At 53.0% G+C, this 25,345-nt stretch overlaps 8 protein-coding genes across 8 annotated transcripts; 2 read left to right on the top strand and 6 right to left on the bottom strand.

The window, feature by feature from the left end:
- Nucleotides 1-944: 944 nt before the first annotated feature.
- Nucleotides 945-2,329, bottom strand: axeA-3 (putative acetylxylan esterase A; the record flags this gene model as incomplete). The annotated part of the gene is made up of 6 exons (XM_037321260.1): nucleotides 945-964; nucleotides 1,019-1,055; nucleotides 1,110-1,268; nucleotides 1,318-1,392; nucleotides 1,449-1,820; nucleotides 1,874-2,329. 6 exons carry the CDS (start codon nucleotides 2,327-2,329, stop codon nucleotides 945-947), a joined length of 1,119 nt encoding a protein of 372 aa, XP_037179951.1.
- An 868-nt stretch (nucleotides 2,330-3,197) lies between these two features.
- P450-1-5 (Cytochrome P450 monooygenase 1) lies at nucleotides 3,198-5,015 on the bottom strand (the record flags this gene model as incomplete). Its single annotated transcript, XM_037321259.1, has 6 exons — nucleotides 3,198-3,515; nucleotides 3,572-3,678; nucleotides 3,738-4,328; nucleotides 4,379-4,447; nucleotides 4,500-4,599; nucleotides 4,650-5,015. The coding sequence occupies 6 exons, from the start codon at nucleotides 5,013-5,015 to the stop codon at nucleotides 3,198-3,200; spliced, it is 1,551 nt and encodes a 516-aa protein (XP_037179952.1).
- A 2,448-nt stretch (nucleotides 5,016-7,463) lies between these two features.
- faeB-2-2 (putative feruloyl esterase B-2) lies at nucleotides 7,464-9,032 on the top strand (the record flags this gene model as incomplete). Its single annotated transcript, XM_037321258.1, has 1 exon — nucleotides 7,464-9,032. One exon carries the CDS (start codon nucleotides 7,464-7,466, stop codon nucleotides 9,030-9,032), a length of 1,569 nt encoding a protein of 522 aa, XP_037179970.1.
- Nucleotides 9,033-12,100: 3,068 nt separating this feature from the next.
- CGCA056_v006006 (Satratoxin biosynthesis SC1 cluster protein 4) lies at nucleotides 12,101-13,563 on the top strand (the record flags this gene model as incomplete). Its single annotated transcript, XM_037321257.1, has 6 exons — nucleotides 12,101-12,289; nucleotides 12,350-12,581; nucleotides 12,627-12,767; nucleotides 12,825-12,942; nucleotides 12,996-13,091; nucleotides 13,149-13,563. 6 exons carry the CDS (start codon nucleotides 12,101-12,103, stop codon nucleotides 13,561-13,563), a joined length of 1,191 nt encoding a protein of 396 aa, XP_037179971.1.
- Nucleotides 13,564-14,335: 772 nt separating this feature from the next.
- Nucleotides 14,336-15,811, bottom strand: cpaO-3 (Beta-cyclopiazonate dehydrogenase; the record flags this gene model as incomplete). The annotated part of the gene is made up of 2 exons (XM_037321256.1): nucleotides 14,336-15,556; nucleotides 15,614-15,811. The coding sequence occupies 2 exons, from the start codon at nucleotides 15,809-15,811 to the stop codon at nucleotides 14,336-14,338; spliced, it is 1,419 nt and encodes a 472-aa protein (XP_037179968.1).
- Nucleotides 15,812-17,451: 1,640 nt separating this feature from the next.
- nit-4-9 (Nitrogen assimilation transcription factor nit-4) lies at nucleotides 17,452-18,954 on the bottom strand (the record flags this gene model as incomplete). The annotated part of the gene is made up of 3 exons (XM_037321255.1): nucleotides 17,452-17,621; nucleotides 17,675-18,099; nucleotides 18,149-18,954. The coding sequence occupies 3 exons, from the start codon at nucleotides 18,952-18,954 to the stop codon at nucleotides 17,452-17,454; spliced, it is 1,401 nt and encodes a 466-aa protein (XP_037179969.1).
- A 2,362-nt stretch (nucleotides 18,955-21,316) lies between these two features.
- ydcJ-1 (Uncharacterized protein) lies at nucleotides 21,317-22,414 on the bottom strand (the record flags this gene model as incomplete). Its single annotated transcript, XM_037321254.1, has 1 exon — nucleotides 21,317-22,414. The coding sequence occupies one exon, from the start codon at nucleotides 22,412-22,414 to the stop codon at nucleotides 21,317-21,319; it is 1,098 nt and encodes a 365-aa protein (XP_037179966.1).
- A 929-nt stretch (nucleotides 22,415-23,343) lies between these two features.
- eglD-13 (putative endo-beta-1,4-glucanase D) lies at nucleotides 23,344-24,101 on the bottom strand (the record flags this gene model as incomplete). Its single annotated transcript, XM_037321253.1, has 2 exons — nucleotides 23,344-23,430; nucleotides 23,484-24,101. The coding sequence occupies 2 exons, from the start codon at nucleotides 24,099-24,101 to the stop codon at nucleotides 23,344-23,346; spliced, it is 705 nt and encodes a 234-aa protein (XP_037179967.1).
- Between the last annotated feature and the right edge of the window lie 1,244 nt (nucleotides 24,102-25,345).

Raw genomic sequence — 25,345 nt, 5'->3', positions numbered from 1 at the left:
CGTCAGTGTCGATGACCATGGCAATCTGGGCGGTTATGCGTCTCTCTCTCTCTCTCTCTCTCTCTTGCGCTCTCTTCAATTCATTACATAGTACAGAGACTCTTTGCAAAGCCTGCATTTGTTAGCGCTTGCAAGGTTCGCACTCTCAGCGGGGAATGACGCCACCGCGGACCCTGAAAAGCGAAAAAGTGAAAACACCGGCCTCCCGCGCCTTGCAGAAGCGAAATTCACACGAGGGACCTAAACACGGGTCACGTGGTTGGGCCTCACCGATGGATGCGGTGGACTGAAAGTGAACCATGATAAATGATCGAATGGCCTGGGCAACGCGGTGCACGTGGGACCCCGACGGGAATAGCCTCACCTCAGCCTCCGGGTTTAAGCTCAAACTTTTACCTTTTTCCTCCTCCTTCCATCTTCTTGTCCCGCATCAACAGCTGGGTTTCAGCGGCAGTCATCATCCACAATCACGGGCAGCCAGCCCATGGACGTGCTGCCTGACTGGGCCCTTCTTCAGCGCCCGATGAATGTCTCACTCCCCTCAGTCTAAGACTGCGTCGCGATCGTGTTTTGTTTTTTGCCGAGACATCGACCAGCACCTCACCTTGCTTTTTGGCCTTGTTCCGCTGGAATGTCGCTGTCTCGCGGAACACCGATCGGGTCTCACCCCGGCTGTCGGTCCAGCCTTTAATTCTTCGTCACCCCTTTGCGAGCCCGGCTGCTTTCATCACGATTGCATCTCATCCCGCATTCCACGTCGCAGGCCCAGCCAGCGCATGAGCCCGCGAACAGCATGATGAGACTTGAAGCTGCTTCTATTCATGTTCTGTACTTGATGGAGTCTGGTAAAACAGTATGCGACATGGCCGGATGTGCTACAATCCTTTGTTCGGCGTCATCGTCTGGCCCTCGTCATGGCTCAACAGATCCCATCTTTCTCGACATCACTGGCACTGAGAGTACCCTTCATCACACGTCGTCAGCGATAGCATGGAAATGGCACGAAAAGAAGACTCACAGTCGTTGACCTTGATGCAAGTGTACGGGCTCGCGCACTGCCAACTCATCAGTAAATCGCCCAACATCTGCATTGCCCTCTATCAACTCACAGAAGTCGGTCCCGTCCAGTTGATGCCGCCGCATTGGCCCCATTGTGGTGCCGTCCCGGACCCTCCGGCCGCCGTCGTCGTCGTCGATCTGGCCGTCGAAGTCGTGCTCGTCCGCAGCGTCGTCGTCGTCGGGCTTCCGGCCGTCGAGGTGACCGGGTTCTGCTCCATGTCAGTTCCATTCTCCCAACCTTCAAGCCAGGAATCTTACCGTGAACCCAAACCACTTCAGGTCTTCCTCCGGGAACACGTCAATCGAGTGGGTGACGCCCTGGCCGAGGAAAGTCTGCCCGCCTCGAGTCAGCACCTGTTCACATACACACACTCACTACCCAAACTCACCTGCAACTTCTCCCCAAACACATATCTCGTGTACGGGCTCCGAGGATAATCAGGTGTCGTCGACTGCGGCGTCGTCGAGTACCCAAACACGCCCGTCCACTGCTTGATCGTTTCGTAGTAGTTCTGCACATTCAGCGCCTCGTCCGCCGTGCCGTGGTAGATCTGCATCTTCGGCCGCGCGCCCGTGTACCCCGGGTACATGTTGTACACCACGTTCGCCCACTGCTGCTGCGTCCAGATGCTCTGGCCCGTCGAGCACGTCGAGTTCCACTCGTCAGGCACGTCGGCCGCGCTCATGAAGCAGCCGGCCGGGACGCCCGCGTACGCGATTCCCGCCGCGAAGATGTCGGGGTATGTCGCGGCGAGCACGTTCTAAGTCTGGCGTCAGTTCCCACATCCAATGAAGCTATCCGCATCTCGCTCACCGTCATCATGGCACCCGATGAGATCCCCGTCGCAAACACTTTGCTGGCGTCCGCGCCATACTGCGCAATCACGAACTTGACCATGTTCGCAATCGAATTGCTCGCCCCGCCGCCGTTATGCGTCAGCGTCATCTTGGACGCCACGTCCCAGCAGTTGTCGCGCGTGTACGGCGTCTGCGGGTAGATGACGATGTAGCCGTACGTCTCGGCGTACCGCGCCCACTGGCTGCCCTGGTAGTACGCCGACGCGCTGCCGCTGCACCAGTGGATGCCCACGACGACGGCCGGCTTGGCTGCGAGGTTGTTGGGCACGTAGAGCCACATGCGCGTGCCGGTCGGGTTGTCGCCGTAGGACGTCACCTCGGTGAATGTCGCCCGCGGCACGACCTCCGCGCCGAGCGCGGCGCTGGTCAGGAAGGCCAGGCAGAAGCTGAGGAGGGTTAGCAGGCGCATCATCTTGGCGGCTTGGGTGGTTGAGGACCTGGGCTGGAAGGCATCATGGAATTTGCCCGTGATTTATCTTCTTTTGAGGAGGCGTTCATCCTTGGCGGGAGGGTTTATTTTGGCTTCAATGGGCGAAGCGGATGAGAAGCCTCCGTTTGGTGGCTTGGTAGCATGGCATCGATCGGATGTCGCTCCCGTCATATCGCCAAGTCCGTTCCATTGATTTCCTCATCATGCTTCAATGTTCGAAGTTGGTACAGCAAGATCATCGCAACCATTCATCGCGCACGAGGCGTCCGCCTTGCCATGGGTCACAGAGCCGGCATACGGCCCTGATCTTCCACGACTTCAAGAATGCGAAACCGAGATACGCCGCGTACCTACGCATATCACTCACTTCCCGGAACGAAGGTAATTCGGTTCACTTCTGGATAGTTGAGAGGGGTAAAATGGTAGCATCCCCCCGCAGATGGCTACGAAAACCGAGGACCCCCGCCCCGGAGAACCCGTCCCGCGGAATCATGTTCCGCCAATCGCTTGACCGGAGACTGCCGTTCTTGGGTTGATGCAGCCAGGAACTTCCGCAGTCCTGCTGGTCGATTTTTTAATGGTGTTGTATGGATGCAACCCCCGAAGAAGCTTATTGCTGATGAGTTCTTTTCCGGTTCGGGATAGCTGTTCGGTACCAAGTATTTACACGGGGATGAACAGGTTACACAGATGGTGAGACGGCCCGGCATCACGTATATTCTCATCGCGATGTGTTCTCATAGAATCTGACGCCTCTTGTAAAGACAGGGCCCTGTCTGCGTTTCTCACCCAACTATCCAGGCCCAGACGAGCTTCCACTCCCAGCCCAGCGGCATTCGATATCTCTGCTTCAAGCTACACCTGTCCTCCGACGAATCAGAATCTTCGCCCTTGGGTTCACCAACGTCGAGAATCCGAAGCGCATGGGATCGACCGCCGTCATGTCGTTGTTCGGCAGCTTGAACTCATACTTGAGCAAGAAGTGTGCCATGACCAGCTTCGTCGTGCTCGCACCGAAGAAGCGGCCGGGACAGGCGTGAGCTCCCAAGCCAAAGCCCAGGTGCTCGGGAGACACGCTGGCTAACTGCGCAATGTGCTCGTTGTTGCCGGCCTCGCGCATGCGCAGGAAGCGGTAGCCGTCGAATTTGTCGGGGTTGGGATAGATTTCCTTCAAAGCACTCAGTCAAGAGTCTAGCGTACGAAGTCAGATGGAGGTGTACTCACAGGATCCCACATATTTGCGGAGGAAACTGCCACGCCCGTAGTTCGGGGGAGAACGCTGCCGTCGCTCAATTTGACGTTGTCTTCCATCACACGACGGCCAAGCGCGACTATCAAAACTGTCAGCATTTGCTCCCTCAAAGCCATGCATCCAACCATGAAGTCTTACCTGTCGCGATCGGCTTCAACCGCAGCGTCTCCTTCAACACACTATCCATCAACCTCAAGTTATACAGCGCAGAGCTCTTCCACCCCTCAGCCGCAACCTTCTTCACCTCCTCCCTCAACGGCTCAATCAACTCCTCATTCAGACACAAGTCCAAAATATTCTGCGACACCAGATCCGTGCTCGACGCGTTCGCCAAGATACTCAACCCCAGCTGTTGATACGCCGCGTTCTGCGCCGTGCGGTCCTGCTGCTTCTTCGCCAGCTTCTCGATCCACGCGAGCGCGTTGCTGAACACCACGCCCTCGGCCTCCTGCTCGCGGCGCCGCTGCTGGATGGGCTCGATCGCGCGGCACGCCGTGCGCAGCATCTGCCGCAGCTCGCGGCAGCAGGGCAGGAACCAGTGCACGAGGCGCCGGATCGGCGACGGGCAGGAGCGCAGGACTTTGGCGGCCGCCATGGCTTTGCTGGGGTAGGTCATTGTGATGTTGAGCCAGCGCGGGTCGCGGCAGAGTTCTGGGCCGAGGAAGACGAGGGCGGAGACGCGGGCGACGATTTGCGGGACGGTCTGGGCGAGGCTTATTTCGTGCCATTCTATGGGATGTGAGTGCGTGCTTCTGGGGATCTGGGCTGGGAGAGATTACCTTCGTTGTCTGTGAAGACGTCGCGGAGCGCATCTGAAGCCTCTTCGGATAGTTGGCTGGAGAGCTTGGCTGTGAAGCACATCAGTGAGCTGGAGTGAAATCCCACGGCAGATCGTCTCACAAATATCGGTTTGGGTGAGATGACTCCTGATCATCTCCCGGAGTAGTTCACTACCAGAACTAAAATATGGCTCGAACCCCGGGGTTCCGGCTTGCCAGTACTTGAGAATGGTCAGAAAGGCAGTGGCTGATGCTGTTCAAGTCCACTTACAGCCAACAAGAACTCCGTCGAGCTCAACCGGTTATCATTCCGAACCTCCATAGCAAATTCGGGGGCCAGGATCGTCATCGTGCCCTGCCCGGTATACACCCGAAAGGGCTTCCCGCCGTGTTCCTTTGCTCCTCTCGCCAGGAGACCCTTTCCATCTTTTAGGTACTCTTCCTTCGTCTTGTTGATGATGGGATAGATCTCGGCAGACTGGAATGACTTGCGGAGTGGAGATACGGCAACCACGGAGGCGACAACTATGAGAGCAAGCCAGTAGAGCGCCGAGTTCGACGTCGGCAGAGAGGTTGGCAATTTGAGAGAGGCCAACTCGGCCCAGCTGGGCGATGTCCACGAGGCGTTGACGTCCATGATGTTGAAAGCAATTACGCCAAATTCACAATAGCTTGGCAATGAATTTCTGCCCAGCTGACGGAGGGAAGATGTTTAAGAGCTCTGTCAAATCTACTGTCTTGAACATTTGCGACGCTTTTGCATTTCGGTGTGAACCAGCGGTATCCCGTCGGCAAGCAAGAACATCGCGAGAGACATGGTATCCAAATTCTACCATAGCTTTTCTGACCAATGATCTTCTCCAAACCTAGCGTAGACTCGCCGAAATTGTTAGCAGCTACATAGCCAGCATGCGTGAGCGGTGTTCAGGGAACACACACAGCTCGGTCCGAAGGCAAGCATCGACAAACCTTCGGACCGTTACTCAAAATCAAGTGAGATGGGCGTCATTATATAGTATATAGAAGGCACGACTCGTCCGAGTACGACGCCGTTGGTTCTTGTCTTGCAGCTCAATGTAGGCAATTTTCGCCTGCATTAGCCTCTCGAATCGCCGAGAGATCGAGCGGCGCACATGGACCGCTCCGTCCCGCCACTTACATGACCAGAGTCTCGCGGCCGGAGGAATTCCGGAGACGCCACCACGCCGGCGTTGGGGTTTCAGTCCGCTGCGAATATCACCTGCAGGCATCGGACTGGGTCGCCGACATGAGATAAAAAAAGAGACGAGGATGGTCTCTTTTGCTTTGCCTACCAAGCGACAGCTGACCAGTTCTGCCCAAAGCAAATGTCACTCTCAGCCTTCTCTTTGCTCCCGCGTATTCCACAGCTGCTGGCGATCTCCTGCTGGATTTGAGCATTGAGTCCGCGTCCACCCCTGGCACAACGGTCCGAAATAGGGACTTGCAAATTTGATGATCGACAGCTGCGCCGACTTGGCTTCGGACCGTGGTCCTAGTCCAGATGCCAAGCACGTGATTGGAGGCAGCTTTCCGAGTCGTTTTGCGCGCGCCACGGGACAGTTCCGACCTTCTCGGAACCAATCCGGGAGCCCTACACCATGAGGATGGAAGAAAAAGGATCGTTCAGCGGAACACTCCGCTAGTCATTCGGCATCGAGGAGCATAGTGCCCAGATTCTGTTTACAACACCATTGAGATATTATTGGACAGATGATACGGTACAGTGTCGGCGGGCAAGATCTTTACCGCTGTGCGGCCCTTATTCGGCAGGTTTGTAGGCTAGATGATTCTTCAAGCAGATTAAGGGGGCATTTCCACGATCTGCTACAACGTGAACACGCGTACGGTACAGATGCCATAAGCAAAGGATGCATTTTGTTTCCGTAGTTGACAGTTGGAGATCTTCAGGGACGGGTGCGACGTGGCAGGGATACCTCCTGTTGACGTTGAGTCGTTTTTTTTGCCTGCGCGCGGGTCTTGTTGGTCATCCCATCGCCATGTGTTTTGACTCTCAAAACATCAAAGTTTTCCAAGTCCAAACAATCTGCGGATCGTCTGATCAAAATCGGGACTTCGAGACTGAGACTCAAACTGGTTTCGACGCCACTTCGCTGCAATTGTTTCTTGATTACATGTTCAACGGCATGCTTTGTCGGCGTCGTGGTTTGCCAAGACATCGACGAGTTTTACGCTTGCGATAGACGAAATTGCACCCGGCTCCTCGTTCTCCAGTCTACTGCTACAGCTCTCCAGTAGACTACGACTACAGATCCTCTCTCACTAAGACGTAAAGACCTATACTCGGCGTTAATAGTGGTCCGATGGGGCCTCGACGTCGTTATCAATCTCCATCTAAACTCCTATCGCGTCAGCGCCTCCTATTCCCTCAGCCTGAGAGCCCACACCATCCAAACAAGCTTCATCTTCCGCTTTAGAGTTCAATCAGTCCATCTCCATGCCATGAACGGCCCAGGTGCCTCCTTCAGTAGCTCCCGAGACTCTAGTAAATAGCCAAGAACACCAAAATGCTTGCCTGCCGGGCGGGAGAAGATTCTTCCTCAGCGATGCGTCCCCCGGAAAGCCACCTTTTAGGGCCGCGCTTCTCCGCACTTCGCTATTGCCGATGCATGGTTCATCCCCCTCAAGTTTATTTCGTCGTGGGGAAAAAACAAAGCTAAGCTCAGCTGGGTCCATTGGGGGCTTGTCAGTCGTCAGGGCTCTGGTGGTGCACTTGATTCAGCATCCATGGCATGCCGGTGCCAAGTGCCGTCCCTCCACACCACAGCAACACCGGCATCTTCCCCCGATGGGATCGCCGAGGGAGGGCGACTGTTTGGAAGGAGAACGACGTCGCATCGTGGTGCCGGGGCCGTTGAGATGAACACTTTGACGTCGTCAAACTTGCAAGGTCAGGTCCCTTGCCGCGTGGCCCAGGTTGCATCTGCCAACATATAAGAACCGCCCCGGCCCCGACAAGAGACGATCGCCTTAGATGGATTTACTTGGCACCTGTCCTCCTCTTCAGCTCGGATTCTGTCCTGTTCAACAACACCCCTTCTCCGAGATGAAGTCGTTCACTACCTCGGCAGCGCTGCTGCTCCCGGCAGCCCAGGTCGCCATGGCCGCCTTCGCCGACGACTGCGCCAACTTCGCAAAGTCGTTCGCCTACGAGAACACCACCGTCTGGTTCACCAACGTCGAGCCCGCAGGCGCCAACCTGACCTTCCCCGAGCGCCACCCGACCTGCTCTGGCACGAGCCAGGTTGTCGATGTCGAGCTCTGCCGTGTCTCGATGCTGGTCACCACTGGCGCCACCAGCAACATCAGTCTCGAGGCCTGGCTCCCCTCCAACTGGACGGGCCGCTTTCTGAGCACCGGCAACGGAGGAACCGGCGGCTGCATCCAGTACGAGGACATGGCCTATGCCACCTCCCGCGGTTTCGCGACTGTTGGTGCGAACAACGGCCACAACGGAACCGTTGGCGAGCCTTTCTACAACAACCCTGGCGTCATCGAGGACTTTGCCTACCGCTCCCTTCACACCGGCGTCGTTGTCGGCAAGAACGTGACCAAGGCCTTTTACGGCAAGGAGCACACCAGATCTTACTACCTTGGATGCTCCACGGGTGGAAGACAGGGCTTCAAGGAGGCCCAGGACTTCCCTGACGACTTCGACGGTATCGTGGCTGGCGCCCCCGCCTTCTCCTTCAACAACCTCACCTCCTGGAGCGGCCACTTCCTCCTGGCCACCGGCACTGAGGGCTCCCCCACGTTCCTCTCCAAGGACCAGTGGGCTCTGGTTGTTAAGGACGTCCTGACCCAGTGCGACGGTCTCGACGGACACGTCGACGGCATCATCGAGGACCCCGACCTGTGCCAGTACCGCCCCGAGTCCCTCATCTGCGGCGCCGGCAACTCCACCAACTGCCTGACCGGCACCCAAGCCGAGACCGTCCGCTCCGTCTTCTCCGACGTCTACGGCGTCGACGGCTCCCTCGTCTACCCCCGCCTCCAGCCCGGCGCCGACGCGACCAACATCCTCCTCGCCGGCACCGCCTTCCCCTACACCAGAGACTGGTTCCGTTACGTCGTCTACAACGACCCCAACTGGGACCCCGCCACCCTAACCGTGAAGGATATGGCCTACTCCTCCGACCTGAACCCCTTCGACATCGCCACCTGGAAGGGCGACCTCTCCGGCGTCAAGGACCGCGGCACCAAGATCCTGCACTACCACGGCCTCCAGGACCCCATCATCAGCAGCGACAACTCCGCCCGCTACTACAACCACGTCTCGCGCACCATGGGCCTCACCTCCGCACAGCTCGATGAGTTCTACCGCTACTTCCGCATCTCGGGCATGAACCACTGCAGCGGCGGCCCCGGCGCGACCTTCATCGGCAACAAGCCCGCCGCCGTTGCGGGTTACGAGGCGGAGGGCAACGTGCTGTCTGCCATTGTTCACTGGGTCGAGGACGGCATCGCCCCCGAGTCCATCCTCGGAACTGCCTACGTCAACGGCACCAAGGATGCGGGCGTCGCGTTCACGAGGAAGCACTGCAAGTACCCCACTCGCAACGTCTACTCTGGCTCTGGAGACCCCAACATCCCTGAGAGCTGGAACTGCGTTTAAAGCTAATAAGCTTAATTACTTTTGCCTGTATACACTTTTCTACTGTACATATCAGCCATGCATTGAATGAAGCGCAAAGAAGCAATTAGATGCACAAGAAATAACTCCTGAACCAAACAACTCGTCCATGCAGGCAACGTGCCGCAACACAAATGTGAACGGTGATTCCCTCGGCATTTCCGGTGATGGCTGAGATCCCTTTCCCCGGAAATTCCGGTATTATGGTACGCAAAAGGGGTACTCAAGCGGGGACTCATGTACCCCATATCTTTAGCGATTCAGACGGCCTGATATCTGAGGAAATGATATGAGCCGGATGTACCCGTACTTTACGGAGCGGACATGGTTCGGATAATGCGCGAGCTCTGGAAGTGGGACGCCCGATCGGAGGTCGGCCGGATCGGCAGTCGGTCCAGGGCCCGGAGGAAGCCCGGCGATGCGCATCCGAAAGTTCGAATTGTTCGATCACATTTCAGTCGCCGGGGGAAATTTTGTAAAGACTCACAGGGTCTGGTGACGCCTTTTGGTTTTGTGCAAATGCTTGTGACATTCATACTACGCATAGTTGATGACGGCGGCATTCATACTCAATATGTCCGGCCATGCAGTAGAACTGGCCCGGCACAAATACGACACCACCGGGCAAAGGTCGCGCCTCGTGGAGAACCAAGCCAATCAGTGTCCAAAATTGGACTGCTCGCCATCCGGAGAGAATTAGAGCTCTGATTTCGTCGCTCTTAGAGCCCCAAGTCTTGAATCACACCCGCTAATTTCCCAAGCCCTCTTGGCAAGTCGCCAATTCCTCCTTTGACCCGGTTCAGATTGCGTGAAACAGGCACAAGGCCCGAAATGGATTGGGAAATCTAGAAGACCTGGCCAGTGAGTTGGTGTTTGCGTTACATCGATGTGGTTCTTGTTGGTTCTCTGCTTGCATCCGGTTGACCCCCGGGCCCCCTGTCAACCCAACCATAAAGATGAGTGGAGATACACACTACTCAGCACCGATGCTCACTTAAGGCAAATCTTGAAATGTGTTATTTGATCGATAACGATTTTGATTATCCATCCGAAGAGCTTTGGAATATGATTACTGGGCTATGGGACGATTGCTCAGCTGTCAAGCCATATGGAGGCGATCGTAGGTATTCGGTGGGCCTTGGATGCCTGTACCAACGGGCTTGAAGAACATGAAGCCTGGATTCTAGTACGTAAATATCTGCAAAAATACGGCGCCGGGGAAGACGGCCCAACTTCAAGGTAAAAGCCCTTGTTCATTGCAATGGTTCGATGAATGTGCCTGTGCGGCGCTGATCGGGCAGCGCATGGCCATTTGCATGTTGGTTGGTAGCTGGGCTTCCGTCTGTTGGTACTTCTTCAGGACCTCTGAAGAGTTTCTTTTTCGTGTTTGCTTCCTCTCTCTCGTGGCTTTTCACTCATTCCAAGGTCCCTTCAGCCCGCCTCCTGTGTTAGACAGTGTTCTTCGCTCATCCTGTGCGGTCGGATAACGACTCTTCCAACGACATGGTCATGTCGAGGCAGGGTTTCGCGGGACATCTCATTGAAATCCAAGCTTCCATGCAAAACATGTACTCAAGGTCCCAGATTTAGAAAGAAGTAACGGATCGGAAGAGACGATTCGATCGTTCAATCCCTGCTCCAGCTCGAGGAGTCTTCCATCTAACTCCAGTTTACCGTCAGTTTTTTCAGCATTGAGCTGATGTGTTCGCATCGTTATCACAGATCAAGTTATTTTCATATCATAAACCTTTGCCGCTGAGAGCCAATCTGTGACTGTCAACTCTCCTACAAAATCTACCCCGTTCTATAGGATGTTTCGCCACGGCCAAAGCCACAACCTGATCTTATCAGTAGTTGATCACTATGACTAAGAAGGTTTTTCTGTGTCTTACATGCGGCACGGGAGCTGTTCACGTAGCATTGAGATGGAAAAGGCATACCGAGTCTTGGTCGCCGTCATCTATGCTCATTTTTCCAATTGTTAAGGGTCATTTAGGCGAGCGAATCGTACCACAATTTTCTATCCGCCTCCATGTCGACGAGGTATCTGCAAGGTCAGTGATCAGCCAGAATGCACCCCGGCACAGGAGGTCTCCGCCGCACGCCGCGCCGGGGAGGACGGCACGCTCAGGCCTGAGGATCGTTACCCCTGTCCGCTGCAAGGGTTAACTCCATCGGCATGCTAATTATGCAGTTGGTTCCTCCAACACTCTTCAGAAGCCTTTAACCAGCTGTTGGTTCAACTTAGCTACCCTGCATCTGATGCGTGATTGGGTTAGAGCAATGAAAGTCGAATCTCGCGTAGAGGTTCGCAGCATGCCCTAGTACGGATGAGAAAATGTGATCCGTGTTGAATTTTGTCTCTTCTCGCTTCACTCGGGTAGCTCCATGTCAAGGGGTCTTGCATTCGTATCTGGTTCCTTTTTCAACGGTTGTGACCGGTGGCCAGGATGTGTGTTTTGAGTGCAGGATAGTTTCTGTCCCAACCTCACGCGTCATTTCTGTGCTTTCAACCGCTTCACCAGCCTAGGCCTGGTTGTTTGTCCTCTTCCGTGGGTTGAAAAGATGAGGCTTGGGTGTATGTGGCGTAAACTGGGCAGATTCTTATTCGAGAAATGCCCGCATCTGCAACTCCAAGGCTATGAATCTCCGGCGAAGCCGCATGCGTGCCTCCTACGTACCCGGCTACCTGGCGCATTCCATGGCTACTGAACAGTCCAACAGTAAAGAAACCTTGGAAAAACGTTGACCTTAACCGAGCCTAGACTCTCAAAAGCGATAACGCACGCATCGCTTCCTGGTCCTATTCCCTGTTCCCCACTGTATCGTCGAAATTTTGAACCGAACTCTCGGTCGATGATCCCGTGGCAATTTGTTTTGCATCTTGTCTTGGGCCAGATTAAAAGATACAATCTGCTGCAAGCTTCCCTCACAGTCCAAGTTTAACCAGCTCCTTTGTTCAGCACTTTACGAGGATATTAGTCCCAGCGTTCGCGGCCGAGACATGTCCTCGAACGACCACCTCCGCCAACTTCCAAACCTAATCAATCATGTCCGCTGTGGGGGCTGCGATCCCGTGCGATGAGGCATGCCACACAGAGAGCAACACTGTGCGCATTGTCACGGTTGTCACCATCTTCCACGCACTGGCTTTTATCAGTGTGAGCCTGAGATTGTACGCAAGAATATGGCTCATCAAAGCCCCTGGATGGGATGATTGGGTTATGGGGTTGACAATTGTAAGAATCTTGTGGCCTTGACGGAATGAGCATTTCAAGTTAATCCTTTACCGTCTTTAGCTCTGTGCGTTGGGAGGTTGGATAGTCTTCATCATTCAATCGCATTATGGTCTGGGCAAACATCAAGCTTCCATTCCGAAGGCCGATCTTGTCGAACTTCAGCATGCGGGTCTCTTTCAATCCATCATCTCTGCTGCTCTTGGGATCATGTTTCTCAAGATATCCATCAGTTTGAATCTGCTTCGACTTGGGGCTAAGAAATGGTACAAATGGGGTCTATGGTTCATCATTGGTACGGGCTCACTATTCATTCACGATTACATGCTGACTTTCGTAGTCTTCACATTCATCCAGTCAGGTAGCGGCGTTTTCACCTTCACATTCTACTGCCAGCCGACAGCTCGCTTCTGGGACAAGACCGTCACGGGTACATGTTGGCCGATCAAAGTTTTTGTAGGATTGGGAATCATGAACACAGGTCAGTTCAGCTCGATCTTCTTCGGATTTGGGTAGCACTTGTTAACATGATGTACAGCCCTCAATATCTTTACCGACGTTGTTCTGGCTACACTGCCAATTCCTTTGATTTGGAACCTCCAGATGAAACGAAAGGTGCGCCTGTATGTCATCGGCATTCTAAGTCTCGGATACTTGTAAGTTAATGGTTCAATAAAATGGAAATGCGTGTTCTAATTCTGTTACTCAGTGCCGTCGCCATGGGCATCGTCAAAGCAATTTATCAAATTGGCTTTGGTGCAAATCCGGACAAGACTTTCGAGCAGTCGATTCAATTTTGGGGATTGTAGGCATCCCATGCCCGCTTATTTCAGATTCCATGAACTTCACTGACAGTTCCTAGCCTTCAATTACAGCTGGGGATCATCGCTGCGTGTGCCCCAACATTCAAACCCCTCGTTGGCCGAATGCTCCGCCTGACCTCATACGACGACTACACAAACGAAACACCCAACAACGGGTCCAAGAAGCATCCGACTCTGGCAACGATTGGAGGAACTGGTGGAACAGGAAATCGTCGTCATACAATGCGCAGTGGGGGAGCGCACGGAGTGAGAGATCAATATGAACTCGATGATATGGCTTCAGCGGACAGCGATCAAAGCTTGAGCAACGTCAAGGGTGCGACAACGACCACAGCGACGTTCTACAAACATGACAATGGTGACGGATCGGGAAGCGAGGAGAGAATACTGCATGGGGGCCGAAAGGAAAGTGCCAGGGGTATTATGAAGACTACGGAAGTCACCGTGAAATAGATCGGACGATGGGAAAACGGACGCCAAGATTGATCCTCTCACTGTTGGCCCATTGCGTTTCCACTTTACTAAGACTTCAGTGCGAAAACTTTTCTTGACATGCTCGAAAGGCGGTTGGCCATCGAAATGCAGCTACAAGGGAGGTGCTTGAAGCAGGTGTTGGAAGGTAACGGGCGGATTAAATTTGACGGGAAACGGGCAGTGTCCAAGCCCGGCTCGCCACAAAGCGATTTCATTCACTATCATCCCTGTGAGACGCAGTAGTTCGCAAAGATCCTCCAAATTGATGCGCGGAGTCGACGGGATGACTTTGCTCTCGTTGGCCCGGATCCGATCCTGCGCTCCTGCGTCGACCGGGGGCGGCCGCTACGACCGGGATCTCTGGCCGGGACCCCGGACGGGACGCACAAACACCGGTGGAGCTGGATCCAGCCTCAATGCAACCTTATGTTGGTTCGAAATGCGATCCTGATGGAGCGACTACTCCGTCCCTTGCCCCAGCTTCGTCGGCAGGATACTTTGAATGGCAGGTGGATTGTGGTCCGAGGGAGGCGAGGGCGCAAATCCATCAGGGCTCGGCGGGTGGGGGCAGCTCATTTGATCACTTGGAGTGTGCAATGGCTTTGCCTTCGCAGTTCCTGAGACGATGGGAAGTTATGACTTCATGGATGATCAAAAACAGGCTTCTTCAATTATTGCAAATACGGTGGAATTACGTCTATAGCGATTACTAATACTATTTTGATGCGCGATCCAAGGCAATGGCGACCCGTCAGAACTCTGCCAACAGCTTAGGCAGCACGTATTGGTTGTTCGTCTCCCAAAGGATGGTGGTGAACTGAGCAGACCAGGCACCGCCAGTGAAGTAGGTACTCTTGCGGCCCTGGAGCGTGTAAAGCTGGGTGATGGCACCGGCCTTGAGATCGTCCCTCTCAAAGTGAAGTTGCATAGCGCCGTGATCGGCCCAGGCCTTGATCTGAATAGTGTCATTGCCAAGGCTTGGGACGGTCCCAGCAGCGGCGAGCTGCTTCAGTGACCTCTTGACCAGCTTCTGTGCCTCACAGCTGTTGTAGTTCTTGTCACCACCAACTAGGACACGGTAGTTGTTGTCTCCAAGGTAGTCAAACCGACCGACAAAAGGAAGCTCCGGGAGCGAGAGCCATCTAGAGGGCGCAGTGTTGGTGTAAGAGAAAAGCTTGGGAATGGCCGGGTGGGAGACGATGCCAGCGTAAACAATGGACCAGTTCCATTTTTCGAAGACAGAGGTCTCTTCCTCGTCAATATCGAGACCCTGCATGTTATGAAGGGTAGGCTCGAAAGAAATAAGAAGCTTCTTCGCGCGGATGAGAGTGCGCGTGTTATCAGCGCTCTTGACGAGGACCTCGACGCCATCGTCGGAACGGGCAGTCTTGATGGCTGTGGAAGAGTACATGACGTCGTCTCCAAGCAGCTCGGCGATCGCGTCGTAGATGTCTTGGTTTCTCTTGGATGCGGGCACGAAGGAACCCACAACTCCCAAGAAAGAACGGGTGATCGGCGCGCCAAAGGTCTGCATGACGTACAGCGTGGACTGGTGTGCGAAGTCGTCCATGCCAAGTCCAGTGACCTGGAAGATACGAGGGACAGCAGCCTCGATGTCGTACTTCTTGACAAAGTCGATGAAGGGCATGGTGAGGTCCTCTGGAATTCCCTCGGTAACATTGGGGAACTTGGCGTAGGAAGGGAGGATGTTCTCCTCATACTTCTCGCAGAGCTCAAGGTAGGTCCTCAGCGCAGCGGTGATGTCGGCGGAGGCAGGCAACGAGTAGTTGGTCAACTTGCCTGTCGTGAAGTCGGCGTATGTGGTAGTGAGGGACAATCGTGCAGGAGTCATGACTGGGACATTGAGGCGTGCGACAAACTCGCGTGCGCCAGTGTAATCGGTGTAAGAGTTCACTCCATAGTCGTAATTGTTGCCCGTTTTCGGGTCGGTAAATGTCGCAACATGGCCACCCTAAGCCGATTGTGTAAATGATATGTCGTGGTTCATAATTCTGGAATTCTGACTTACGATGCGATTTTGCTTCTCGACAACAACGATCGTCTTGTTGTAGTCCTCGCGGAGCCTGACAGCGGCGTGAGAGCCGGACGCGCCTCCGCCGAGAATGACGATGTCTCTGTGGATGATTTTTGTGGCAGCACTGTCGGGAATCGCAACCGCAGTCGCAAGGGACAGGGCGCTGAAGAAGGCAGCGATACGCGCAGCCATATTGGAACAAGGTTGAAAGAATGAACGGCTGTCAATATGAAACTTGACGGTTGGCGGTCGCAGGTCTCTTCCAGTCAATTGGCAAGTTGGATGAGAGCGATAAAGAACCAACAGAGAAAGTCAACCATGGTGCGGCAGCATGGAACTATTTATGCGGGCTCCTCTGGGTTTCTTCAGGATCCGTAGCTTTGCATTGGATACGGTCGCATTGGAGCAATCCAATATTGCTCGCCGAGAATGTCATTGCCCCTGCAGAACGTCGGCTGCGAGCTGTTGTAACCGCATGTTTGCCAACATTGACCATGCCCATTGGAACGATTAGCTGCAGCTTACAGAGCAAAGGACGAGGATCAAATGTGGCACCCTTGTCTTGCCGGCTGCCGTCGTGTCAACCCTGTTGATTTGTCTGTTGACATCCCGCCGAAGCCCGAGCCATTGGTTGTGCCAAGTATGGCAATACCACGCAGCTCCAAGAAGGCAAAATAGTCAAGTTAGCAAGAGGAATCCGGAGTGAGAAACCAGTGAACGTCCAACCTCCCAGTGTCTCATAACACAAGCACCAAGTCAAGATAGCACGGCGAGCTGTCCGCAGGCCTGCGGTGCTATTGCGCCGGGAGGTATCCGAAGGATCACAGCCCTGGTCGAGCCATGTGGGGATGGTGTCTGGCGCTGCATGGCGCCCAGGGTTCCGAACACCAGGGCCACGGAGAGCAAGTGCGCTTTGCTCGAATGCGCCCAGGGAGAAGGCTGGCATTATCCAGTGATTGATCGCGACCTAGAACGTTCTTCAAGCTGGCGTATCCAGGCGAGCCAATCTTAAAGGTTCATGGGGGAAATCGTGCCAATTGACCTTGTCTCCCACCGCATGACTGCCATGGATTCTCGTCTAGGGTCATCATGTCTCATTGAGCCTCGTGAACCAAAAGCTGTCAGATCAGCAAATGTGATATTCAGGCCAGATGTGCAATGTTGAAGTAAAGCACGTCGATCAACAACAATAATGTATATTCAATCATTTCACATCCGTCAGGTTTCTCAGAGACCAGTCGAGGACGCAGCCTGCAAAAGATTTCTGTTGTTGCAACTCATGGATTGATCGAGTTCCACCCAGTCAGCAAGAGGACAAGATGTCTTGCACCAGATTCTCCAGTTTTGCAATATGTCAACATCGATAGAAGGATGCCGGCTCCGCCACGTGGACTGGGCCTCATGCATTCCTCATAGTAACTGGAGCGAGGTTTGCCACGAGCAAATGCAGACATCCTAGTCCCAACAAACCAATGATGCTTCGCCGACAGCGATGGACAAGGTCTAGACTAGATCCTGCGCCGCCTGGCGCAATTCCGTACAACTTTGCTTCTGTTGGAGTGTGAAAAGAGCCAGAATTGGTGCCCCAACGTTTGGTTGTGCTCGAAGATTTGCGTCAACGCCTGCTCTTGGCTGCGATGTCAACCGCCACATAATTCGCTGCAATTCGGCTAACAGTTTCTGGGACCATCTTTGCCCTGATGTGTGCATGAAATGAGGGCAACAAATGTCATGCTACCCAAGCTTTCTGCATGACTGACTGACACTGGAGATTTCTTGACTGAGATCTCCTATGGGCTCTCATTTCTGTATTATAATTACGAGCCATCTCACTACACACAGAACCCAAAGACACTATCATCTATGACACCCAAGTTTGCATCTTCGAAAAGCAGGTTGGTGCTGGCTGATGGATCCCACAAGTCTGTAACCCCGTGCCACGAGGCCACCCCCTCGGCTCCGTGAAACGAACCAAATAAAGAGTTGAAGTCCGCTTGGAGGTCTGAATTCGTCAGTAACATTGAATAGTGTAGCGAGAATTTCAAAGTGACGTACCCGGTAATTGCTGGTTGTTGCCACTCGTATCCTCCGGTTCATTATCCTGCGCGATCCCTTCTAACCGACGCATGAGCGACTTCAGTAATTTCAGGGGCCGTTTCAAGCCGTCGTTACATCCTCTCTGATACTCAAGTAAAGCAAGCCAAAAGAAGCGGATGCATTTGATATGCTCCTCAGAATCATGGCTAGCCTGCTGCAGTATGACTACAACCGCACAGTAGCTTGCATATGATATGCCATACTGAGCGCGACGGAGAGTGAAAGTCTGCTTATAAACCTCAACAAGCTTCCAAATACGAAAATCGGCGTTGAGGCATCTCTCTTCAGCCTCTCTTTTTGATTCGGTGTCCAAAGTGAACGTGAAGTGGCCACGATTAAGGAATGCCTGCTCAGTCAGGATGATCAAGGTCCAAAATATGGCACTTGTTGTGTCAGCGAAAATGGAGTGGATTCACGCAAAGGATAACTTACTAGGGTGTGATCTGATGTGGTGGCGGAGTGGCATAAACCCCTGGTTCGAATTGAAGCCATCCTGGGAGTTCCGCTTTCCACGTCAACAGCTGTTCCCTGAGCCTGTCTCGCTCCTCTAGCAAAGTCTCTTCAGAGGCCTCTGCACTGGTTGTTGAGTAGAATGCTCGGATGACTCGGCCCATGATGTCGCATAGCCGAATAAGGCTTTGGAAGGTGCTGAGGGCATATGAAGGCCGCGGTTGGTATGATGATACGCGCATACCCAAGGGCTCAATCAAAGGATCGTTGTATGGCTTCCACTCTTCAAGCTCTTCATAAGAGTCAAAATACTCTCTAGAGACGGTTCCATGTACTTCAGGCATAGTGGGAGACCTCCCTAAGAAGAGGGACTGGAGCATGTCTCCTACGTAGGCCCCCGAATAGACTCTCTTCCGAAGCTCCAGATCAATAGCCGAGGCGCGGTAGTTTGAACTGTCGAGGGCGACTGTCTGAACATCAAAATGACAACCAATGTCGGTAAGCATCCTATATCCAATACCACAGAAGATCCAGCCGGCACTTTGCATGCCACGAGGCACCAAGCACGCAACACATGTCAACAGAGCCACAACAGTAGGTATTGTGGGTTTGTCAACATAGTCGGCGAGCAAAACCTTGAAACGGTTGTAATATGCCATTCCTCTGCTCTGTGGATCTGCGGAGTCCATCCGAAGGCAAGTGCGGTCACTATACAGACTGCTCTGCAGGTATATCGCATTCAGCAAAAGTTTGTTGGAGTAAGGACCGTTTCTGACGAGACTGTCCATGACCGCCGGCCGATATGTCAGAAGATACGACAGGTGTTGCCGGTTCCAGTGTAAATCGAGTAAGTGTATCGCGGTGTCTGCTGGGACCCCGTCGAAGTCAATGTTGGCTATGATGCTTGGTGATGATTGAAGCATCAGCTCTTCTTGCCTTCTTATAGCAGCGTTCGATATGAGCCGGTCTTTTATGGCCTCTTTACACACCAGGGGATTATTGACGAGTGCTGATCTTGATGTATGGTCATGCAATAGACTTGTAGCTCCGTAGACCTGAACTCCATCGGCTTCCCGAGTATTGTCTTGGTCATCTTGGGTATGTCGTGCCGGTGTCTCATTAGTAGGCGCCGGATTTTGTGCGTAGAGTATATCTTCGGTGACATTTGCGGTAGAGCCAGGGTTCTTCTATGCGGGAATGGGGTTCTACTAGGTGTGGATGATCTGTCGTCGAAAATGAGATATGTAGTTCCGTACTGCGCCGACGTAGTCAACTCTTCTTCTTGAACCGTTTCAATGCCCGAATTGTTACGCCGTTCGAGGGTACAAGATTCGTTCTGACCGGTTGCTGTCTGGGATGCAGTATTGCTTGGCGCGTCTACAACTTGCCTCCTAAGATCTTCGATTTGTTTCTGCAGGGACTTGACATCTTCCCTTCTTGTCTGGCCCGCTGTCTTTCTGGCGTCTTTTGGGTAGTCGCAGGCCAAGTTTCTCGTTCGGCATGTGCCACATAGAGGACGTTGACCGTCGCATTTCACCTTTCTTCTCCGGCAGTTACTGCAGGTGTGGCAGATGCCAGCATTGGTTTTGGCCCGAGTTCCGTGTCTTCTGGACGATAACGGAGAATCCCGAGCATCTGTCGAGGATGACATCGTGTCAGACCGAGAAGACTCCGGAAGAGGTTACTTGGCCAGACGCAGTCTCTGGAGAACGAAAAAGCCGAGCACTGTCTTTGTCGGAGTCCTTTCAATTGGATTAGCGAGTTTTCGGTGATGCTGCGATGAGGAGAGATCCGAACATGGAGTGTGCTGCGATGGGAGAAAGGAGCTTTACCTCGGATGTTTGATGTCCCAATCGGACTTTGAAGCAACCGGGCCCCACTTTCTCGTTGGAACCGACTACGAACTTGGCTGACATACTGCGGAATACTTGAATCTCCAATTTACGATCATATGTAAAATTGTCAACAAACTTTGACTTACTTGTCATTAGAATTTTGTTCTGGCTTAGGACGATATACGATTTGGAAATCCGGAGCTCGTCGGTAAGTTGCGCCTTGCTCGACACTATCCAGTCATCATTCTAAACCAGCAACTAGGCTCAAGTTACTCAACAATGAAAACCATTGGCATCGTGGGCGGTATTGCTTGGCCCAGCACTTTGGTTTACTACAAAGAAATTCACGAATACTTCAAAACACAGAGTGGAAGCGACGACCTTCACACCCCAAAACTTGTCGTCGCGCAAACGGACTTCGCCCTCATCGAAAAGGCCCAGGCGGAGGGACATTGGGATGAGGTCGGAAGGCTTCTTGCCGCTGAGGCAAATAAGCTCAAGGCGGCTGGGGCCGACTTCTTTCTTTTGGCATGCAACACGGTTCACACCGCCGACGACTTCACCATCAAAAACGTCGACCTGCCATTAGTCCATATTGTTGATGCCGCCGCTGAGACGGTCATCGGGATGGGTTGCAAGACCGTGGGCTTGCTTGGTAGCCGTTACACGATGCGAGGCACCTACTTCGTTGGACGTCTGAAAGACAAGTATGGATTGCAGGTGTTGGTGGCTGAAGGAGATCATGAAGAGAATGTACGCCACGCTCTCTACAACGAACTTGCCAAAAACATCTTCTTGGAGAAAACTAGATTCAAATTCCAGGCGGCTATTGAAGACCTAATAGCTAGAGGGGCTGAGGCTATCATTCTCGGATGTACGGAGTCCGGAATTATGGTGAAGGAACAGCATAGCTCCGTGCCAATTATCGACACTAGCATTGTACATGCTCGAGCTGCAGTGGACTTCGCTCTTGAAGTTTGAAATTGTAAAACCTTTCACAAAAGCAATATAGATAAAGATAGATATCCTACGTTACCTAAGAGACAGCTTTTCTCCGCGAACAAGGGTGCTGAGGGGATCTTCAGTGTAATTGATTTACGCTCCAAGCCTTTGAGATACATCGAACATGCGTAGTTTGAAGGCTCGATTATCACAATGCATCGATGCGTTTCACGTAAACGACTTTGTAGCCACCTGAATCCTCGGAAATGCAAAAGAATATTCAGATCACTTGGTCAGTTCCGAAGAATGAATGTCTCAGTTCTTGAAGAAAGGAAGAGAGTATTCGCAAGCTAGGACTGCACCAGTCGATAATCTATTTACACCCGTTCAACTCTCCTAGGCAGTCCCGGATAGATGTCCTTTCCATGCCCTGATACAGCTTGAAACTGTCAAATACTTGGCAACCGAGACTTTTCTCGAAAGCTTCTTGGTCTTCTAAAGAGACAGCGCTTGCTTTGAAGGTACCTGCGCCGATATTGGAATGGAAGATTCCTGCTGCACTCACAGGGAGAAAGTCTTCATAAGTGATAGGGTCATACCCCAAGACTCCAGACTTCACCAAAGCATCAATATCATCCAAATGAAACGTCCTAGAATGGCGCTTTTCGATGACATGGTAAGTGAAGTATGCGAGCTGTTGTTGACGCAGGACGTGTAGATCGTCAGGAAAGTCCTGGAAAGTCTTCATCAAGACAGCCTCTTTTGAAGATCCTTGCTCTTGTTCGCGTATGAATTTGCCATACAAATCATCGTATAAGCGCCGACCTTTGGGAGTCAGAGCAATACCTCGCTGTTCTATCTCCCCGAATCGCGCTTTATGTCTACCACCTTTCTCGGACCCACTGGAAAATGCGATCTCCTCCTCGAGAGCGAGGAAGCTGGTCTGCCTGAGGAGGATCGGGAACTGCCTGGATGGTGGTCCCTCTATCCTGTCTTTTGCCTGCAGTCCGTGCTCGTGCATTTTAAGTTGGGCGGCCTCGATGTCCAAAACCCGAGGCGTAAGATGATTGATGTGAGGTCCTCTGAAGCACACCACATCTGCGATCAAGGGATGAGCTTCTTGAAGACGCCTGTACGTCTGTACATCGACCGTTGAGGTCTTATGCCACCGAAAAGTCTCGAGAGCCTCAATGATGAGCTCGTCTGCTTTTGCCTTGGGCACTGACGTGAGGGCCTCCAACTCTTCAATAAGCTGGATGCATCGAGGCGTGAAGATTTTCCGATCACTTAGGACCCTCTCCGCGCACGAGCGCAAGTCGTCATCGTTGATGAGATCCAGCCTCAGCAGAGAGGTGAAGATGCGAAAGGGGTTATGGGCGAGTGCGTGACTGGTAAGAGGCCGGAAACAAGTTGCGTGGACAGGAAGACCAGCAACTGAGAGATCGTAATAGCCGACCGCATACATGCCCATGATTGAAAAAAGTCGTCGGATCATTTGAAGCTCAGAGGCGGTGCCAAGACGTATTGCTCCGTGTCTCTCAACCTCTAGACGATGTTGCGTGTTGTTTGAAGCGTTCTGATCTTGCTGGCGATTGATTTTCGACACAATGTTTATGAGAGAGCCGTATTGAGGAACCTCTGCCCGGTACATTTCAGACAATGCAGTCGAAAACAGCGCCCTGATCTCGTCAGGGGAGACTTGAACATCATTGGTGGAAGTGTCCATTCTGTTGATGACTCGCGACGGAGTCGTTTGGGTGTAATGCGCGAAAAGCAGAAATGGCAAGGACCGTAAACTGTGACAGCAGGAACCTCGGCCTGAATGTTTTGTGAAAAAGGGTGTATTTCTTTTGATAAGGTATGAAATCAGTCAAGTCAAAAATATCTGCCATGTGCGAGCAGAGAAATATGCTCCGCCGGACATGCTTGGGCGTGCATGTCCGAACTTGTACCCACCACGGACATTTAAGTCCGCTACCTTCGGTCATTGAGAATGTCGCACCAGATGGTCAGGCCCAACCCCCCGAGAGAAGATCTTGCATGGATAATAATTCTAGTCTCAACTGACACATTTTGTATCTGGCTAAGCTCCTTGTACCCGCCTTGGCGACGGTCTTATATCTACAAGTCAAGAAGTACCGGTGGAGACCGCATCAAAGGTTGTATGGAAGCGTTTGACATGAATGGCAACTCCATGGGCTGTACCAGACTCCATAAAGGAAGTTTCCCAATTTGTTTGTATGGACTATCTCGCCAGATGTTGCCCAAACATCGGCCACATCTAGTTCATCATGATACTGCGTGCCAGGTACTAGTAATCATCTAGACGATGTACAGTCTTGAAACATGATGTGTTACCCATGTGATCATTCTGGAGACATACTCCATCCACCATTTCATTTAGCAAGTAAACTTAGCAGGCCCTGGGATCGTGTAGGACGTGACGGGCGGGTAATAGATGTTGATGGTGATGCCGGGGTCAGTTCCCTTAGTACGGCGTCAGAATTCGATTTCATGAACTCAAAAGATGCGCTCGTTACCTTGTAAGCACCAGGAAAGCTGACGGTCGACGGGGTCTTGGCCCCAGTTCCGCCGACGACGTTGATCTGGGCGCACTCCATGTACAGCTGAGCTCCTGGGTACGAGCTGGCGCCGTGCAGGGCAATCATCTCAGCTCGGAGAAGGTATTGGCCACTCGCAATGCACTTCGGGATAGTAATAGACTGGCGGCCTTGGTTGTTGATGACGTTTGAGGTACCCCAAACACCGTTGTTGTATCCATCCTCTTGAATCTTGAACCAGCCGTCACCGATACCGGTATCAGTCTTCGCGTCGCTGACCTTCCTCATGTAGGTGATGGTAGGTCCCAAGTGGCTAGCATCCATGACATCGTCAGCACCACTGGTCAAGGTGTGGCGCCAAATAGCAGTGACGGTTGATCCAGCGGTGACGTTGATCACCTTGTCGGTCGGGGTAGTCGGGTTCGGCGGGCCATTGCATGCGATGTACTGGGAGGTGACATCTGTCTGAGGGCCATCGTATGAAGGGGTTCGGATACCCTGGGACACTCCAGAGTTCACACCGTCAGCCTCCAAGGAGACGAAGATGGTGTGGGCCTGGGAGAGGCTGACCGCGGCGAGAAGGCTAAGGAACTTCATGATGGCTGGCTTCGGTGGTCTGATACAGACAACAAGTCGTCCTTCAGCAGATGAAAACCTGGTTCTTATATCTCAAGCCCCAGAGCTAGACGTTCCATGCCTACGCAGGACTGAAGGCCAGAGAGAACTAGGTTTGACGTAAAGACAGACTAACCTGCCATTTGCCCCCGGTGCATCAGCATCCGTTGCTCTGGGAGGAAGGTCGTTGCACTTCAGGAGTATTGTCGATGCCGGTAGTGGACGAAGTTGGCTTGGCGGGGCAGTCTCATCCGGCATTTAGATTGAGGTTTGTTGAAACCCCGCGAATCGTCTGGTGCCCGAGGTGCAGCTAACCATGGTTCGCCTGGCGGGGATCTCGCCATCCATGTCGCGCTCATCGAATCGCGTGTCCGAAAGCTTAGCGTTCAGACGACTAAATCAATTAGAAACGCGACTTGGTCGCAATAACGGCACCAGTTCCCGATTTTCCGCATGATATTTAGAGATGGGACCCTGCACACAAACGATGGTTCATGGAAACATACCCATTTGTAAGTATGTTAAAGATGCTCGACGCAGGATGAACGCTCCATACGCCCCTGGCCTCTTCAAGACAAGAAGAACTAAGTGCACCGTTGCATAATTGAGGGGCAGTCCCGGATGAGCATTGGAGCATCAGATAACGCTGGAGTCATTACACAAAATCGGTCGGTAGAATCTAAGTATATTACATGGTCATTCATATCGTCATAAAGTTCACGTATTCAACATCCTATCGTCGTCCAGATCCATGCGCGACGCGGTCAACAACCAGCCCGCCGACAGTGCTTCCCACGATGTGCTCCCAACTCTTGTGTGTCTTCTCATTGTTCTTTCCAGCGACGGCGTCAATAGCCCCGGCGCCTGCTGCAGCCGTCATCACTCTGGCAGTGCGATCCTTATCCTTTCTCGACAATCCAGCCTCGATGATACCGGCGCTAGCTGCGGCGATGGCAGCCTGACTCCAGTTTGGGCCTGCACTCGAGTGTCTTCTTTTGCTGCGACTGCTGTGATGATGGTGGTGATGATGCCTATGTCCGCGATCGTGTTCATAGTCTCGTGATCTCGGCCGGGAATGCGATGGCTTCTCATCATAGTAATACTCCCGAGGTCGGTGTCTGCCGGTCTCGTAGACTTCGATCTGCCCGCTGCGGTCAGGGTACTCGTAATGTCTTTGAGCGACACGCACGGCGCCAGCATCCCTTGTCGGGCTGTAGTCTGGCCGG

Source organism: Colletotrichum aenigma (assembly GCF_013390185.1).
Source record: "Colletotrichum aenigma strain Cg56 chromosome Unknown KSG_Cg56_contig04, whole genome shotgun sequence".
Taxonomy (NCBI): Eukaryota; Fungi; Ascomycota; class Sordariomycetes; order Glomerellales; family Glomerellaceae; genus Colletotrichum; species Colletotrichum aenigma.
This window is presented reverse-complemented; position numbering and strand designations above follow the sequence as displayed.